At 36.8% G+C, this 19,685-nt stretch overlaps 1 protein-coding gene across 1 annotated transcript in view; it reads right to left on the bottom strand.

Moving 5' to 3' along the window:
• The window catches only part of FAM208A (family with sequence similarity 208, member A), a 34,079-nt gene extending 14,423 nt beyond the window's left edge, over positions 1-19,656 (bottom strand). Inside the window, exons 1-14 of the mRNA XM_009322320.1 lie at positions 19,288-19,656; positions 11,662-11,807; positions 10,416-10,508; positions 9,518-9,590; positions 7,965-8,056; positions 7,452-7,610; positions 6,001-6,128; positions 5,320-5,351; positions 4,514-4,619; positions 4,001-4,104; positions 3,787-3,890; positions 3,481-3,553; positions 3,245-3,319; positions 900-1,616 (exon numbers count right to left, since the gene is read on the bottom strand). Coding sequence (XP_009320595.1) covers positions 900-1,616; positions 3,245-3,319; positions 3,481-3,553; positions 3,787-3,890; positions 4,001-4,104; positions 4,514-4,619; positions 5,320-5,351; positions 6,001-6,128; positions 7,452-7,610; positions 7,965-8,056; positions 9,518-9,590; positions 10,416-10,508; positions 11,662-11,807; positions 19,288-19,645 — 2,260 coding nt within the window. The 5' untranslated portion in view covers positions 19,646-19,656. The remainder of the gene's footprint in view (positions 1-899; positions 1,617-3,244; positions 3,320-3,480; positions 3,554-3,786; positions 3,891-4,000; positions 4,105-4,513; positions 4,620-5,319; positions 5,352-6,000; positions 6,129-7,451; positions 7,611-7,964; positions 8,057-9,517; positions 9,591-10,415; positions 10,509-11,661; positions 11,808-19,287) is intronic.
• Between the last annotated feature and the right edge of the window lie 29 nt (positions 19,657-19,685).

Below are 19,685 nucleotides of genomic sequence, written 5' to 3'. Positions count from 1 at the left end.
AAAAGACCCTGAAGGTTCACAGACTTCCAAGAAGGAATCCCAAGATCTAGCAGGTAGCCTGCCCTCTGTCTCCTCCATCCACACATGCCAGCATCTTTTGTCCCTCTCAAAAGGGAAACTTATTCCTAAGATCAGCCACTTCATCTTCCAAAGTGATTCATGAACACATGAGAATAACTGGTGCTTGATGTAATTCCCCCTCTTTGTGCCACCCTTCTCTCCAATTTTCCCCCTTCTGAAGGAGGCCTACATCATTGCCTTGAGAAAAGGGTCAGGGAAACAGAAATCAAAGGGGGTTTTTTGGCAGATCTTAAGTAAGTATCATATAATATCTGTGATAATCATCTGAAGTTTGGATGTAGATAGTTTCATGTAGAGTAATTCAATCTTAATAATATTAGGTTGCTTCCTTTGACCTATTACACACATTACTGCCTATTTCAAAACTTAACCGTGCTCATGCTTAGTTTAATTCTCCCCTTCAATCTAAATTTATTAGGTTTATATAAGGTACTGGAGCCATAAAGAATTACAGCAATGCCTAAAGTCAAACTCTGCAAAAGACATTACAATATCAAGTCTGCTTAGTACTCTATATTAGAAAGTCTTTGGACAGTTCCACAGCTAAGGAAAGTCTTCGGAAGTCTGCCTTGTTTCCAAAGAGGCAGAACAAAAGCAGCTTCCATGACAAGTCCTGTTAACTTGTCTTCTAGAAAGAGGCAACCTACACAAAAATAAACTACATTTCTATTGATAGATCTCAGGCCAATGTTTAAATGAACTACCATGCATTAAAATATCCACAGTATGCAAAAAAAATTCACTCTATAAAGATTAAATGTTAAGTATGCTTTGAATTACAATGTTTAAAGAGCAACTCTAAACAAAAACTTTCTTACCTTCATACTGACAACTATTCTCTGAAGATTCACTCATTTTTAAGTATTTCCGCAAATTTTCAGACTGTTTTTCCAGCTTCCTTTTCAGACCACTTTTATTTCTAACGTCTTCAGAATCAGAATCTCCACCTACATTTTTTTTCCTACACTGGATTAAGTTAATCAGTTCTTTCAGTCTATCGGGATCATAATCTCCAGAATGAGGCAGTTTTCGCTTGGCAGCAGTGGCTTCATATTTTGCACGGATTCTCTTCCCGCTTTTTGCATTGGCAAAATCAGAGTCTTCTTCTGTGGCTTCATAATCTGAGATGGGACTGAACTGTTGAAGTTTCCGATTTCCCTCCATCAATTCCTTAGCTCTAGAAACAGGTAGTTGATATGCCTCACAACCAAAAATATAGTTTTGCAAGGAGCTGTCAATATGAGATTTATTTTTTGGAGCAGAATAAAGAAATTTTTTGTCATCCAACCGTGATTCATACCGATATAATACAAATTCTCTATATTTTCCAGAGCCACTACAGCATCTTTTCAAATACTCATTTATATACTTTTCCACAACAGCATTGAAATCTGCAGTAGCGTCTTTACGAGACTGGATTAAAGCAAAATGTAGAGACTGAATAAACTTTGTGAATTCTGGAATGATTTCCTGATTTTCGTGCAACACCATGGTAGTTGAATTTTTCTGTGTTCCAAATGGAACACTTTTTTGTGCTGCCATAGGAGAAAAGGGAATTCACAATTAAAATCAAATCATAAAGCTATAAATAAATGATGACTAATTAGCAATATTCAGTATTCTACATATTTGGTGAAACACAGTTTGGAATGACTGTGGAGAAATAACCCAAAAGCCAGGAAAGAATTTTTTTTTGTGAAGTAACCAGCTTTAAAGCCTACTTAAAAGTCAACCTACTCGTGGTCATGATAAACTGCTCATTTTCATAATTTTTGTGGTAACCCATATCCTAGATACACATATCATTTCCAATTTAAACCACTTTACTGACGCTTCTAGAAGAAGGCCACTTCAAAGGCTTACTCAGGTTCACTAAGAGGCAGCCTAACAGCTTCCGGCAAGAAACAGGGGAAGCATTACTCCTTCCTATGCAATCATTGTGCTGCTTCTAAGCTCACCGGACCCTTATAAAATGATTCAGCTCAGTAACCCAGCAGAAACCTATACAGTTTTTTCTGTTCCTTTACAAAGCAATACAACTCACTAATCGAAGAGATGCAACAGGAGCATGTGCCAAGAAGAGGACTTCCCTGTCCTGGGAAGCTGTTAGATCCTTTTACCACATCCTTGAAACAGCAGCTCAAGGAAGCTCTACGTTATATCCTTCTTTTATTTTATTTATTTATTCACACTCTTCCCCCCTTCCAATCACAGGCTGAAACTTTTCTCCATTCAACCACCTCTGAAGACTCAAACCAGTGATGAACCTTGTGTTTGACAGAAATTGGAGCTCACATCTCTTTGAAATGTCACAGTATCAAGAACTGGAACATTTTTAAGGAACTGGCATTCACACACTTTAAATGTCATCTTGTATCACATCTCCTCTTACCCAATCTATAACTGATTGAATTTTCACAACTGTTACTTAAGTAAGAAAAATGTAAGAGGTTTATTAAAATAAAAAATATAAAGATAAGAATCTAGGAAGCTGCCAAGACTTAGGACAAGAACTTCTTTGTAAAAGTGAAATGCCTGTAAAGAGCTATGTTTTGACAATATCACTTCTAACTCAGAGCAGGCCAAGAAGGACTGCATTCTGCTGCTAGTAATACTTATTGCAAATTTCAGCTGTAAAAGGTTAAAGTCTCATCCCAAAGCATTAAAGTTCTACTAAAGCCAAGTCCTTTCAGTCATCTTTTATTACCTGGTTGTATCAGTATTTTCTTTGCTCATTTACTCAGTTTATGGTGCATATTCCAATTAAAAAAAAAAATAAAAATTACAGGTACATTAAAGACTTTCAGATGTTTTGTCCTTAATGTTTTGATGGTTAAAGCAAGCCCTCAAACGTCTGAAGTGCAATGTATTACTAATGCATAGATCTCTTGGAATACTGATGCTCAGTTCTACTAGAATATACAATCAAGAAATTTGAACAAGGTTTTACTTTCTAAAATATGAACGAATGAACCTAAAATATGTAGTGTGATGATTACTTTTGTGAAGAAATAAACACTTTTTGAACACCATCACCATAACCAATGCAAACTGTTATTCCTAGTTTACACTGACAGGCTATAACACTACAAAGTCTTCAACAGAATATAAATGACATTTAAATAAGCATGTACACAACACTCTCAACAGTGAACAAACTTACTTGAGCTCATTACACCTCTAGGCTCTGGAAACAGAAACAATGCATGTAGCATGCGGGGCCGTCCAGTTTGGTGGTCTAGAACACAAGAAAATAAAATCAGTTGAGGAGGAGAAGGCCACTATGCATCAAAAGTATTCAAAAACCCAACCTCCTAAAAAAAAAAACCAACAAAAAACCAGAACACCCAAAAAAACCCCAAAACCAACTCAAAACCAAAAAACCCAGAGTATGCATACCATAAGGGGACATCATTTGCCAAGGAGAAAGAAGAAAAAGAAATCCTCTGTCCAGAAGTGGTTTCACAAGAACCTGTTTTCAAGCAAAAGAAGTATACCATTTCAGACAAAGACATTTACTCACTGTGAATACTCTTACTGTCTGCAAGCTAAATTCCATCATGGGTAGAGAAGTGCCCTGATACAACACTTAAGAATATGCCAGCTAAGGAATTCCAGCGAGATCATGGATTTTGTAGTATGCCTCAATTACTAGTTAGTAAAATTACTTTTAAAAACCGGAATAGTCAAATCTGTTGCACTCACAAGTTTCTCTTTCTCGAGTTTTTGAAGTAAACCCTCCAAGTGACTACCAGAACGGGACTTCTCCACAACTTCATAAAGGCTACAGTACATGCCGTTCTTCAACACTGACATGATACAAGGGCAGAAAGAGAAGGTAAGAAAAACAGAAACAGAATTGTAATTCAGAAAACTTTTTAAAATTCTGAATTTAAAAAAAAAAGCTATAACTATTTACCTTCTTTTGCTCCTAGGTAAGTTTCTTTATAGAACAACGCTGGTGAAATTTTTTTCTTCAATTGATCAATGCTCACAACTTTTTCAACCTCAAGCTTCTCAGGACTGGAGACAAAGGGTGGGGGGAGGGAGAAAAAAAAAAAAATAAAGACCTCTTTCCCCCCCCGCCCCATACTCCTACCCTCATTGACCAAAGAAGAACTATCAAATACACACTCTTAAAAATAGGTTCCTCGGACTATCTCACGAGCCAGTGGTGTTTATTCCTGCAAAGTCACTTCAAAGAAAAAAAAAAAACCAACCAAACAAAAAACAGATGCTGACAGAGTTGTATGCATGAACTAAAAGCAGCTCTGGACATGCGTGACTCGAGTCTATTTTGATACATTTGAAGCATCTAGTCAATGCGCATTTTAGATTTTCATCTGAATATATCCAAAATTCACCAGTCTCTACTAGAACAAGTTTTAACACAGCACTATTTTAAACTTATTCTTTAAACGGTAATACTCACAGCTTGCATGGAAGGAAAGGACGTGCTGCTGATTTCAAGGAAACGTGGCACAGAAGTTTGCCTTTATTCCAAAGCTGTCCCCTCCATAGTGTATAGTTAGATTTATCTATATTAAGATGGAGAAAGAAAGACTAAGTGAAACCACTTGCTAGGTGGGACTGAAAGGAAATGGCAGTAAAGAGGCTGCTGAATCTCTGAAAGCAGTTTAGGGAAAATTTCATACTAATACCAGACCAGACAATAATAACGTTAAATAGTAAGTTAAAAGGTAGCAGAAAGGGTGTTTACAATCCTATCTTGTTTTGACCTGCTCTGAGCAGAGTAAAGGAGGTTGGTATGTTACCTGTACCTGTCTATATAAGCATGCCCTTGATGCCAACATCAGTGGAATGATATCCTCTTTCCTCACCTTAACTCTCAACCACTTTCATACATAATAATATTTTGCTTGAATGAGATTCAAAAGAAAAACAGGACAGAGGATCATATTGTTTGAAGTGCCATTGAACAGCAGATTCGGGAACAGAAGATAAGTTCTTAACTATGCTATAAGTAGGAAAGACACTTTATTTTGCTCAGGTCTGGTCTGTTCTGGTAAAAGAAGATACACATTAAGGTGTCTGTTCGATCATTCGATATCGGGAAGAGATGCCTGCAATCAGTATGGTACAGGATAAAACTCAGGTATACAGTCTGCATAACTAAGCAATCATTCTGGTTAAAGACAAATAAAACTACATGGGGAAAGAAGTCCAAAACCTTCCATGTCTATATCATAAAAGCAATAAATTTCAATTCATTCTTACCTGTACTTCTATCTGTGTTGAAGCTGTTTGATCTAACAAAACCAAAAAAGACAAAATAACTAGGTTGAGACAGAAACTTCTGGCTAATAAATTTTACATTAAGGGTATTTTATCAGTCTAACAAAATAGCGACACTGATAATTCACTCTCTAACCTCAAGCTATCTCTGCTGCAGCATCTTGTGCTATTTTAGATATCTTAACTGTTTTCAGCACTACATAGTATAGTCCCCACATCTGGATCCCTTCCTATCAGCATAGGTATCATATTGTATCTGTAATCAACTACCCATTTATATATTCTCTCCACAAGCAGTAAGACGACACCAGTGAAGAGTTCAGTGACAAAGTATACAGAACATTTTTTTAGAATGTTTGTGAACATTTTTATGCCTGTGAATTTCCTCAGTTAAGCAAAAAAAACCACTTCATACAGGGATTCCACCTCAGCAGAAGCGGAGTAGGTGAAAAGAGCAGAACTGCTTCCTACAGGGGCCAGCCTGCTGCATAAAACCAATTTTGTCACGTCTTGCTTTGCATTAGAAGTATTTATTATGCTAAGTCCCTGTGACATGTCCGTTCATTTCAGCACTGTTCACCTAAATCAATTCTAAGCTATTGCCAAGAGCTATGAATTCTTCATGTTGCATGCAGTCTTTCCAAAACTCATTTCCTAGCTTACCTTGATGGGGGCAAGAATTTTGGTACTTGCACCATTTCATCTTTGTAAGTAAATGAAACCACAGCATAAGGACAAACATGTCTTGGTCTTCGCCTTATCTCATCAAAGCCATATTCGTAAAAATAGTACTAGAAAAAAGAAGTGAACGCAATATTAAATTAGAGTCTGATAGACTGTATTTTGCAAATATACTAACAATCCATGACCTTTCTTCACTGAAGGGTGTACTCTGTTTCACAGGAATAGCTTACAAAATATACCTCATGGTGAATTATTTAAATAAACAAAGGGAGTTTGTTTGAAACCCATTATGCCAAACACTAACTGGTATATAAAGCAAGTTATAAGTTACTATAATAAATCACATCTATATGGTCCTTTTACCAACAGCCTATTTCTTCAAAAGCTGATACCTAAAATAAGAAAGCTTTTAAATGCCGTTCTCTCATATACTTTATAACACAATCAATTAAGGTAATTTTTTTCACCTTCTCCTCCCTCCTTTATCAAACACTGACAGGATGGACACGACTTCAGGAGCTAATAAAGAATGAAAAAATAATTTTGCAACATTTATTTGAAATTATATTCTTGATGACGTAAGGGACAATTAACAAAAAAAAAATTTCACTGAGGAAAGTAAATATTGCTCTGAGTTTTGGAGTCCATCTTTAGGTTCAGTCACAAAATTCTAATGTTAAAGAAAAATGTTAATTAAGGCAAATTTGTAATTAGAAATGAAAACATACATTCATTTTCTAGCCATCTGAATCAGTGCCCAGCTCTGATTTACAGAATTCAAAAGAAGCTGTAATACTGAAGAGAATGCTTTCAAGTAAGTATCCTGAAATCTGTGGACTTGATGAAATAATCTGAATGCAACAGATTGCTGCAGTAACATAGATGGAGCAGCTGGAGGAACAGAGATGCTTGGAACTGATTCCATCCTCCCTCACCATCTCCAAACCTGAGAATTTGGTAAGGAAAACAGAAATGGAAAAGAGGGGGGCGGGGGGAAGGGAAGGGAGGGGAAAAAAGAAAAAAAAAAAAAAAAGCTGTTCTTTCCTAGCCAACGTTTTCCCTTTTAGGAGTCTCACTTAATGCCCACCAACCAGTTCTACTTTTACACTTCAAACTCCACATACTACCTTCCCTCCTCCCCAGCCTACATTCCAGTCACCTATCTCCTATTCCACCTACATCATAATCTGAAGGAGATCTTCTCCATCAGGTCCAGGTATATATAAGGGAAACAGGAGAGGATGACATGTTGTTCTGTAATTTCTAATACAAGCATCTGTGGGCTACTGCTAAACATACACCAAACCACAGCTTTACAGGACATGCTCAGTATTTGTTATATCTTCAGTGATTTTTATCTCCGTAATTTCAAAAGTTCTGTTTATAAAGTTCTTACACAAGAAGTTAACGCATGCTCAACTTTCCTCTACCTGAGTAAGTTCGTAGGCTCGATAAGCCAACAAGGAGGTTACTTTATTTGCATTCCTTGAAACATGACACTCATGCTTTGGTGTTGGATCTAACGCACTCTTTACTGTTGATTCCATGGCTTTCATACCGATGTGGTCATATATGCTTTTCATTTTTCCCTGTAACAGAGCAGAAAAATTGTAAGCATAAGCTTTTTCCTGAAAACTGGCAAATTGCTTCAAGTACCAAAGGAAGTAAGAGCAGGGAAATGAAAACAGGCCATTAAAAAAGCCATTTATAGAAGTACATTATTTTCATACTTTCAAAGCAAACAAGACATTTTCGCCTTTTATAAAAATCAGTTATGCTTTATTTAAGCTCAGTGTCAACATCGGATTTTAAACCTGGTAGGGTTCTAGTTTCTCTGTAAGCAGATAATTGTGTAAATGGAAGTTCAATATGTTAGGTTAAAACCCCCTTTATTTTACCAGTAAGCAATATGATCCTTCAACAATAAACAAGATAAAATTTACCTTTATTATTTTAAAAACAATCACATCTCCAGTTGCTCCAGCTTCTAGAGGATTAGGCTGCAATAAATCAGCATACCTGGAGATATATACACCTGAGTATAAAAAAAAAAAAAAAAAAAAACCAAACAGAAAACCCCTCACATTATGCTGAATGTTAAAATATTAGAAGTTTAAGCAGCATTACATGGGATTAAAGCTCAATGTATACCAAACAATAGAGATACAACACTCTTTTTGGAATACGATCAGAGAAAGGTGTAAGGGCACGTTCACAATTTGCAACTTCAAGACAGTAGAATAAATGTCTCCTTGCACCATCTGCAGCATGAAACACCACAGCAGAATATGGACACTAATTCAGTTTGAAAAGAGCACACCCACATTACTTAAAGTGGTGTGACCAAGGACAAGCCCTGACCAAAGGCTATACAGATACTGCTTTGAGGTGGGGTTTTTTTGGGTTTTTTTTTGTTTTTGTTTTTTTTAACATCTGAGGTCCTTCTGTACAATGACCCACTGCACAATGTGGAGATAAGCAGTGAAGGTATGATTGAGAAGTAAAGCAGGAAAACACTGGCATCCTCAGCAATCTTTCATCCTACACTGTTGACAAAAAAACACTGTTTTGGTATTGTGAATTGACACTCAAATGGAAAGGTAAAATAATTTCTTGCTTTTCAACACTTCAACCATAATTTCATAGATTTGAAGGCCTCAAACACACACTGTCATCTGTTGGTCTAGCTGACTACCTCAGATCAAATAACTGTACCTGAACTCAGGTACTCAGAAAAGCATCCATTTTGCTTAGGTTCCTCTCATTCCAAGTCTATATTTAACTGCTTTGATAAATTGCTCCAGAACCTTTACTGACTAAAACAGTAAAAAATTATATGCTCGTATATCCTTGTTCTCCCCCGCCTTGCATCTGTTCTGCTTTCACATTCATATTGGCACCTCTGTATCATGTTACTTACAGAGGATGACAAAATTATTTCTTAATTTTCTATTCGAAAGGCTTTGCAAGAGGAACTTTGCATCTTGCACTTTCAAATCTCTTAACACCTTGTGACTTTCTCAAGTCTCCAATTTATCTATGCTCTTCTTGGATTTGTGGATTCAAGAACTTTAGTTCTATCTACATCAATACTAAGCTGAGCTACTACTTCCATTAAGTATTTCTGAATGCACATACATGCATATATGTATGTACAAACAGAGAGGGGCACACAGCCATAGATTGCATTAGTTCTTTGGCCTCCAAATTTTACTGGGAAGACATGATATATTGGTTTGACTTAAGCCAAAATGAGAATTAGGTTTTCCCTTCGGGAAAAGAATTTAAATGAACTAGCCAAAAAGAGAGTTATGAAATAATGTTCTGATGTCAGTCTACTTTGCTGAAAATACCTAGCTGTGAAGTTCCTGCAATAAGTGATAGAAAAAGGACTGAAAGTTTACACAACTGCATCACATTAACTGCCAACCCATACTGAATAATACCAGCACATACAATCAAAAGATAGTTGCACATATAATCAGAAGATAGTTACCCATGGAAGGACTGCCGAGAATTGTTATTTTGGAGTGGCCAACCTGCAGCCCCTTTTCACATATGCTTTGGATCTGAAGAGAACAGACATTTTTTTAAGCAAGTCTATCAGGAAAGCCAGAATATGAACAGAACAAATGGTGAGAAACAACAATTACAGAATTTTGATTGAGCTAAAAAAACCCCCCAAAACAGACCCCCAAAAAACCCTTACAAACAAAACCACCCAGAGATAAGACTAGTCTGAATTGCTATATAAACTGTGCAAGTCAAACACTCAGTATGAAGCAGTTACACAGACTCACACGTATCTTAAAAAACCCAGCCTCCCTATACCTTAAACACACTTTATGAACATTACTTGCTTTTAATACACAAAGCAGAAGTAAACCTGCCAAATCGATTGAATACTTAAGAAATCCTGGCTCTATAATAGTAGAAAAACCATAGAAATTCCATTTCCATCACTTTCATTAAGAACATATGATCAAAGAAGAGACACAGAAGGTAAGGTCCATTTTCTAATATTACAGGTTACCTTCTCCCTGAAGTAACCTCTTCTTGACTCAAAAAAAAAAAAAAAAAGCCACATTCCTTTTCATTTAGGGAAAAAAACCACAAAACCAATAAAAACCCACATGCCACCCAGAAAAATCTACCCTTTTACTGATTTATAAAACAGAGCCCAAAACAGAGAAGATACTTTACAGAGACATGTCAATGGAGCAGAGAATAAAGGATTTAAACGGTGATGTATTATCTCTCTTTCCAGTGCTGAATTTTGCAAAAATAACTTAAAGATTAATAAGTGAGTCAATGAAAACAGTTTAAAAAAACCCCAGAAACTCTTAATTGAAAAAAGAAGGGAAAGCATTTTATATACAGTTTTGTTTTCTTACCTCAGGTCGATCAACCATCAGAAACGCATAGGTTTCAGAAAGTTCTTTTTCTAGGCGACCATCAAATTTCAGCTCTCTGCGTTTTTCTGTGAACTATTATTACAGAAAATTCTTAACACATGTAGACAGATTACTGCTGTCACATTCAAGTGTCAATGTTTTAAGGCCCCATCTATCTTAGCAGATCCAAGCGTACAAAAATAATCAAAAGATAATTTGAATGAGACTATAGTATGCTAAAATTAAATTTCAAAAACATTATACCCATGGGAAACATCATTGGCTTAATCTGCCCAAAGATTTATTTATTTATTTGTTTTTTTTAAGGAAGAGACACTCTTCCAACAAACCTGTGTAGTTATGTTTTAGTGTTATCTTTGTAGCATAACTATCTAGAAGCACCCAGCTCAATGCCTTCCATATCATCTTTGAAATTCCAGAAATAAGCCTTTTTCTCTTTTTAGGACACAGGCCATTATCTTTTACATTGTGCATGTACTTTTGCAATTGCACCTCACTGCTACTGAGGTGGTTTTCATCAGTTGCAATACTCCTTAGCTGTAACCATGAATCACAAATGTTATAGTAGCAGGGAAAAAAAAAGCTTCAGAGTTTACCTTATAGTTTCAAGATAATAATTATAGCAAACCAATTATATATTCTATTGCTCCATATGTGAAGCTTTTTGGCACTGGGAGAGAAAACTTATTTCACAGTTATGAAAGAAAGCCAAGGCTGGATTTAAGAGACACCAGATAAGGTACAGCAGAAGTGCTTCAACGAAGCACTTACTAATTCAAGTAATCAACTCTTTTAGGTACTTCTTGGAAAACAACAAAATTACAGAGACTATGTAAACTTAGTATCAGAAAAATATTTTAATCTTAAGTTTCACAGGAAGTATCAGGCTTTTCAAATAAGACACTATAAGATCTTTCCAGGTTATTAAAAATATGTAAAAATTAAGGAAATTTTTGAAAACTAAAAATGCACAGAGACAAGTGGTGCCAAATACAATTTTTCTTTTAGTCTTTTTTGAGTATCTGGCAGGCAAGAGTTTATGTCTATGCAGTAATAAACTTGCCTGAAAAATAACTGCTTACATTTTGCGGATGTGAGTTTGCAATTAAATATCAAGCACATAAGTAGAAAATAATCTCCACGTCTTTGCCTCTAGACTCAGAAAAACATTAAATTTCACTTGACTTGTACCTCATTCATAAAGAGAAGCCACAAATATACTCACTTCCTTTTCCAACAGTTCACTATGAACTAAGCTGGCTCTCTTGTAATTAAAATTGGACACTGAACTTGGTTCCAAGTAAGATGAATGCAGAATCTTCAAAACATCCTCAAATTCTCGAGATCCTACAGCTACTGGCTGAAAGAGTGCTATAAAAGAAATAAATAAAATAATAAGCTCCAATACACATCTGAAAAAATGCCAAAATTTTCTAGTTCATTGACAGTTTATAAATAAAGACAAATGGTTCATGATTAAATTTAGAATACAAAACACCTAAAATATTTGAAAAAGATGGAATTTAGGCTAGAAAGTTTAAGTTATAGTTTCCTAGAATTATAGCATCTTAAAAAAAAAAAAATCACATTTCTTTATGCTTTTTTAATGTTACTCTTGAACAGCTAGTTCTCAGAAGTTAGTAAGGGAAGCACCTCAAATCTGAATCCACCCTTTGAAAACATCTGATATGTATTGCAAAACACTGTAATTAAACTTTTAGAACTTGAATTAAACTAATTAGCTCTTTTAATTAAGAACCAGGAACAAATTGTTCTAATAAAAACCTCAAAAACAGTTTCATAGCTTAGACTCTCTTTAGAACCATTATGGGGTTTTTTGTTTGTTTGCTTATGGTAATTAGGCTAAATATGAATAAATTCAATACTGTCTTAGTAAGTCAAATAAGCTCCTATTATTAAAAAATACATTGTCTGTGTTCATACTTTATGATCTTATCCCTTACAATAACTGCTTTAAAAGGAAAGCCCTTCATTTGTTGTACAAATTTGCCTTTTGAGCAAACCTTTGCCTAAGTTCGCACAGTAAACTGTTCATCTTCCCAAGCTGCTTTATTTGTATTTGGGTACTGAAAGCGACAAACTGACCAGAAGAGCAAGCCAAGAGTGGGCCAGCAGAGAATCTCAGTGCAGATTTTGAGAGTAATGTCTAGGAAAATAATACTCCTGGGGGAACTGAGCTAGTTCAGTATGGCAAGTGTTTTTCTCCCAGGGGTAACTTCCAAAAATACTCACAGTGTGTGCAGTATTTTTGTGGTATTTGCAAACCTCAATCAGAAGGTATTTCCAACAGATATTTCTGAGACCGCTTTTGCTCTTTTTGTAGGAGGGCCTATTTTTCTCTACCAAAATAAACCCTCAAACCACCATCACCTGAAATCGCTAGAAGTTACAATAGTTAGGAATGAACTACAATAGTACTAGTCTCACATAAAAGACAATCTACCATTATTCTAACAGCAAATCAAATCTAATTACATCTTTAGAGTGTATCTCCAACTTCATTAAATAATACGGCAGTAGATTTAGACAGTAATCTTTTACTCATTTGCAGGAAATATTTACTGCATTAGCCTCAATATAAAACAAATGTTCTAAATGAAAACTGAACTGTTTTGTATTATCTAGTAAAAGCTGCATTTACACACACACTTTATAATATAACACCTCATCCACAAGCTAAAGTAAAGCAATGATGCCAATACCATCAACAATGAGTGTTTTTTTTAAGAGTGGAAGTTATGAAAGTGATTAAGAAACTGTTCTTATATAACATCCTCCTTAGTAACAATGCCTTCATTCTTGAAACGCTGACAGCAATATGGGAGGAAAGATAATTGGAAGCAAAAGAAATTCTCAACTTAGTATTACTAGGTTGAGAACACTTGTACTGAAGATAGAAACACTTATTAGTAAAATATAAAACAAGCCTACTATAGATATACACACACTGGAAGAGCACCTCCTGTCCCATCCCCAAACACCTCATAGATCTTTCTGACAAGGAGTTATTAAACTCTAGTGTTGTAGTGCACGAGTTTCACACATTGCCTGCTCCTCTTCTGTCTAAAAGGATCAGCTAAGGCAGAAGGTTACCAATGCCAGCTACTTGTCCAAATTTCCTGTTTCCTTAATAGTGATTACTGTACACCATCCCTTCTCCCTCCTTCCCCCTAGGAATACATGCTCAAACCCAGCCTATTTCTTCCATCTTGAGTCCAGGCAAGTAGAAAACTCTACAGGACTAGCCAGAAAGAGTGACCACAAACTATACACAATGTCTTGCCCATTTCCCAGATGCAAATCTAGGAAGAGGCATATTATTACATCAATTAAGATCCTGTCATTCATTCAAATATTGTCAACTACATTTCCATTTGTGTTGAAACACTTCCTGCTTTGTGGAAACTTCTGACAAGTGAGCTGAGACAGAGTTGCCCAAGAACAGCAAGTCCCCCTGTTCTTCAACTAGGGAGAACCTACATAAACTACCATACAATTAGCTCTCAACAGGTTTATGGAAGAGTTCTACCTAACGCCTTAAATTATGGAATACAGCAAATTAGATTTTTTTAAAGACTGTTGCATTTTTTTTCTTCAATTTCTTAGCAGAGGACTGAAAGTATGTTTTACTACTATTGTTACTTATTATTCAATAATATATATGTACTTTCTTGTACTTCACCAAATTTATACTCCTAACAAACATCATCTAAGTTCACCAGAGATACTACTGAAGCTAGAAGAAGGGCTGTTCCTACCCCTGTAGTAAAGACAGATCAAAACTGGAATATTTTAAGTATTTGGGCACAAAAGTAACTTTTGAAATTCCAATTTTTCAATTTGGGAACATACAGAACATTAAAACAAGACTGATTCCACCTAATTGATCGTATCAGTCCAAGAACAAGACTTACATCCACCTTTTAGTAGGAAAAGGCTTAATAATCCAAAAACTTCACAGTAAAGGAAATTCTATTCCTTTGATGTTCACTGCCCACTAAATACAAAGTGAACAAGAACAGCAACTACAGATATAATCTTGCCTTAGTTTACTTCATGCATAAATTGATTGGCTTAATGATCAGCTATTGACTGAGAAAAAAGGAACATGAATGAAATTTGTTGAATGTATAATCCTTACAGAACTAACACACTACTTATCTTTTGAAGAGTACTTATAAACACCAAATTTTATCCTATCTGCCTGACACCTTTTCATATATAGTAGTGGCAAACAATCCACACTTGGTTTGAGAACTAGACAGCACCCACTAAGCACCACTTCTCCAGGGGCAGCCTGCTAATTTTGTATCTATTGCATTCTATTTCTGAGTAGCCAAATGATGGATGGAGCAAGGAAAATCTGCTAAACCGACTGCACAACAGCATTGTAATCATAAAGTAGAAAAATAAGTCACTTAAATTTTTTGACTATTGTATATGGTAATTTCTCTGAAATTAAAAGCTAAGAGTGCATGGCATAAGCTTTTTTTCCCTTGTTCGAGTATGACTCTTCAAACACGCTAATCATATGCTTCATGACAGGCTCAAATCCACTTCTGCAGTTCTTCCAGAACTTGAGGCACTGCAGGCTTCAGGTTCTTACTAAAAACCTGAAACATTACCTACTGAGGTAACTAACAAGGCAATACTTTTCAATTTGTCATCTAAGCATTGGTGCTAAAAGGCAGCTATTTTATAAAAGGTTGTCACTATAGAAGGGCCTGTACCTCACTTAAAAAAGGAGTTCAGAAGCAAGAAAAAAAACCTGGGAAGGAAAAAAAAACCTATAGAAGGTCTACTAAACTAGATCTTCTACAGCAGTCACCAAATCCGATGTTCACAGGCAAAGGATGAGATTATTAAGCTTATCTCCAGTCCTAAATCACTTCAAAGACCAGAAGTGCGTGCATATGTATTTTTCAGGCTCGCTATACAGACCTGATGTGGATATACTGCACCTTTATTGGACCCATGTAAATTAAACAGTCATTCACGTAAGAACTAATCTGCAGTATCCTTATAACACATACAAGTCAGTTATTGTGGTTTTTGCTGGCTTGTTCTGCAGAAGTAAAACGAAGTAAATAAATACTGGTTTTGTTCTGTTTCTACCCAGTGTATTGGAACACATGTAAGTATTTTCAGGTGGAAACTAAGATTAGCTAATATAGTACCTAGTCTAGGGACAGACATTACACTGGATGGTTGGATGCATGTAATTCCCTAGAGGCTTTAAGTTTCTCTTTTACAGCTGTCCAGTGCTTCAACTTCAGAAAACCAAGTTTGAAGTTAGTGGGCTTGTGTTGTTTTGGTTTTTTTTTTTTCTTTTAAGTCAGAATGTGAAGAAGAGGAAGACAGAGACATTCTCTTTCAGGAATCCTGAACTAACTAACTTTCAAAGGAAGATATGTAAATTGCTTATTTTATTATCAGGTAAGTTGGCAGAATGCTAGCACTTTTCACAACCAAGTGCTCCTGCTACAAAAACTCCATTGAGAAGCATCACTTTCTTTAAGTCTTCATTTTCTTTAAGTCTTCATTTTTTAAGACCAAGACCAAAAATCTGTGGTGCTAATGAACCATAATGTTGTTACTTATGTGATTTTTTGGGCCCAAAATGTCTTTTGCTCTCAAAAGGTCTAAGTAGTTATGAAGTTCAAGGATTCCTTAATGAAATCCCCATATAGAAACAGCAAATAGCAGATACGCATCTCTACCAAAGATATGGAAAATTAGAAGACAAAAGACAAGGCAAAATAAACATAAAATACTATTAAGCAGAAAAGGGACAACCTAGACCTCTAAGCAAGTACTGCCAAGACTTCCATGGACAAAAGCAAGACCTTTTTTCCCCCACTCAGCCTGAGAAATAGCAGTCATTTGTTAACTTCGTAGACTACAGAAATAAATGTCCAACCTTTACCAACAAGCAACCCCTTAAGTCACTGGTTGCTACTTGAGCATGTTTTTTGGAATTGCCTTTTGGCATGAGGACCACTCATAGAGTTCAGTAAGTGAAAAAAATACCCCTCCAGTGCTTTATCTTGGGAGTTGGTTTTCTTCATCCTATTAAACAAGGATCTTTGAAGTTTCAGGCAGACTTGGACACCTGAGAAGGTCTGACAATCAAATTAGAAGAGGCCGTGACAACTGGCTATAGTACTAAGATTAAAAAAAGAGACAAGCTATTCATGAGAGTGTAACACTGTTACTAAACTGCATGTACCAAGAAAACAAGAAACTTTCAAGACAGTTTTAAGTAGGAAAACGAATGCACACACACATGAAAAAAAAAATCTCACAGCCAGCCTTTTTTACAGTTTGGTTTCCTGAATTCTTCCACTAGGAAAAAAAAAAAAAAAAAGGAAGTCACAAAAAAGATTCTCTATGAACAACTAACCACAGTTAGTTTTAAGAAGTATGTTTCCTCCAGATGCATTTCTCCACATTAACAAGATTCTTTCTATTGACTTTTAGTCCCTCGTTAGTCTCTAACTAGAGGTGGAGATAAATTCCAGAAAGGCTAAATAACCAGCTAAATCCTAACTTTTCCAGGATTTTCCCCTTAAAAATTGAATCTGCAAAACAAAAATGCAATTGCTTCGCAATCAGAAATTGTTCCCAAAATACATTTTGGTGCTTAAAGAAGAAAAACCACCAAAAAAAAAAAAAACAAAACACCCAAGTAACAAAGTCATCCTGTACAGATTTTACAGTTTGTACATGACAGATCAGTCTTCATAATCAAGACAGCAGGGATCTCTCAGGATGGTATGTCCAGGAATAAAATGGAGGTTTAAAAGCAAAACAAGGACAATTCCAATACAAGGAAGGACAGAAGCAGCTTCCATGTGTATTGTTTCATGCTGGAATTTAGAATCTAGCCAAGAGAGCTCTTCTGAGAAGGACAGATGATATTCTGATTATTTTGTAATTTAACAAGATATATTTGAACACTGGTACCAAGCATGTTTTAAGTGTATGCCACTACAATGTCAGATAATCAATGCACTGCTAATCTGGTTTAATACCAGAACTGATTTAATAGCATCATTTCTCAAACGGCAATACCATTTCCAATAGCAATTTGATTGTTCTCAGAGATCACGTTGGCAGTTTTCATGCTAGCCCACTTCTGCTAGCCTTGCCTACAACATGCGCTCTCAAAGCACTTTGCGTTATGGTATCACATGGTGTAAGACCAACAATCAGCAAACATAAGCAACTATAAGACCACAAGCACCATGGACAGAATGGAGAAAGGTCTCTTTTGAGATTTTGGAAACCGTAACTCGCCAGTATGATTAAAATGTCCAAGAAGTGTTCTGTAAGCTGAAACAGAAAGAAAAAGAGACAAGTACACTAAAAAGTAAGCCCTTAAGAATGGGTCAAATGACCTTGACATTAGCACGTGAGTTTTAGAAGTAGGGTAAGAACGGCTTCCCTTCTACCCTAGAAGCCACAGAAGCCTGGTATTTGAACTACATATTCTGAAATTTTTTACACACTGTAGGAGATGGTTCTGCATAGGCAAATGATGAATTAGATGACCCAAAAAAGGTTATTTTGCAGGTTTTCATTCACATTGGAACCAAATGCTGGAGAGGAACTTCAAATATCTGTGGTTAAGGACTAAACATTTCTGAGATTTAAACGTATTCAAATGTAACCACACTTGGGTCTGACATATGGAAGTGCAAGAGGCACCATGTTTTAGCCAGACATTTTTCTGTCAGATGAATGAGACTTTTTTTCCTCCAAATCAACCCAGTCCTTTTTAAAATGAATTTCTGCCAGACTTGTATTCCCCCCTTGGGGGGTGGCAATGGGAAAGAAAGGGAAGAAAAGGAAAAAGGGGACATTACTGCCAAAAATATAAGGAGGGAAAGGGAAAGACTGGATAATGAAATAAACCTACCTTCATCTCCTCCTTACAGAAGCAAGCATTTCAAGAAGTTAGATGTTACTTCTCTGAAGAACTAGAAGCCTATGCGAACAGGTATTATTGTGATATGTACAAAGTTACTGACCCATGTGATAAAGGTCAAGAACTGAGATAAGTTTCAGGGAGGAAATAAGATGTGTCTTCAATGCCACTTAACAAAATCAAAGATAAACAGAAGCCAATGGAGTCTCATGAAAAGCAAGGAATACCCCAGGCTTTTAAAGGAAGAGTTACTTGAAAACCAAAAAACAAACCCTAGATGTTTGGAAGAAGAATGTTTCCAAGGTGAGGCATGTGAACATGGGATACTTGCCTCCTCCCTGCAAAGTAAGGAACTTTAACTAGATAAGAACAGTCTTCTGAGTACCATCAACGAAGGACAACTTTGCTCAGTGTTTGCTAGTCTAACCTAAACAGGATTACACCCCTCTCCTGCAGAGAGGAGGTCAGGGGGAAGAGAAAAGCGAACCATCTTCTCTATGTGTCCATGTCCCAGAGAACCATCTTCTCTGCATGCGATTGCATCTCCAGAAGCAGAGCCAGGATCAACACTCAAGCCCACCCTGATCACATCCAGCTTTTCCATCCTTTTAAAGCAACGGTCTGAAATTCAAGCTGAGTTTCGGTTTTGTTTTCTCCTCCTTGTGACAAAATAAAAACGAAAAAGAAAAGAGGAAAAGGTAGGGAGAGGAAAGAACGTAAAAGCTTCTCTGACACTAAACATCTTATCCCCAGCAGCCTCGCTAGTCCGAGCCATACCACAGCCTCCTCCACACCCGCAGGATTTTGCATGCAGTTGTGTGAGGTGCATAAAGAGCCTGCCTAATGAATAAGATGAAGAGGGGAGTGAGGGAGAGAAGGGAGGGAAAGGGAAGGAACAACCTTTCTTTTCTCTGCTCTTCCTGGGGATCTGAAAGTTCCTCCTAACAGGCAGGTCTTCTGGGGGCTTAGGGAGAGGGGGAGGCCCCCCCAACACACCGCTGGGCGGCTGCTGCTGTTGTTGCTGTTCATTTGCCGTTGAGATGCTGCTCCTGCGCTGGCTGCTGCTAGTGATGCTGAAATTTGGGGGGACCTTGTCCTCTGCAGCAACAGCAGCCACCAGCAGCGCCTCCCCAATGCTACTGCTCTCAGAGCGTCCGCCATTTTGTGTGGTGTCCTCAGCGGCTCCTGCTCTATTACTCTCCACCCCGAGGAGGCCCGCGCTGGTCTTCTCCGTCCGCTGATGCTGCTCCGGCTCCATCTCGCCACCACTGGGGACGACGACAACCGGCATTCACTCC

Source organism: Pygoscelis adeliae, unplaced genomic scaffold, assembly GCF_000699105.1.
Source record: "Pygoscelis adeliae isolate BGI_AS28 unplaced genomic scaffold, ASM69910v1 Scaffold404, whole genome shotgun sequence".
Classification (NCBI taxonomy): Eukaryota; Metazoa; Chordata; class Aves; order Sphenisciformes; family Spheniscidae; genus Pygoscelis; species Pygoscelis adeliae.
This window is presented reverse-complemented; position numbering and strand designations above follow the sequence as displayed.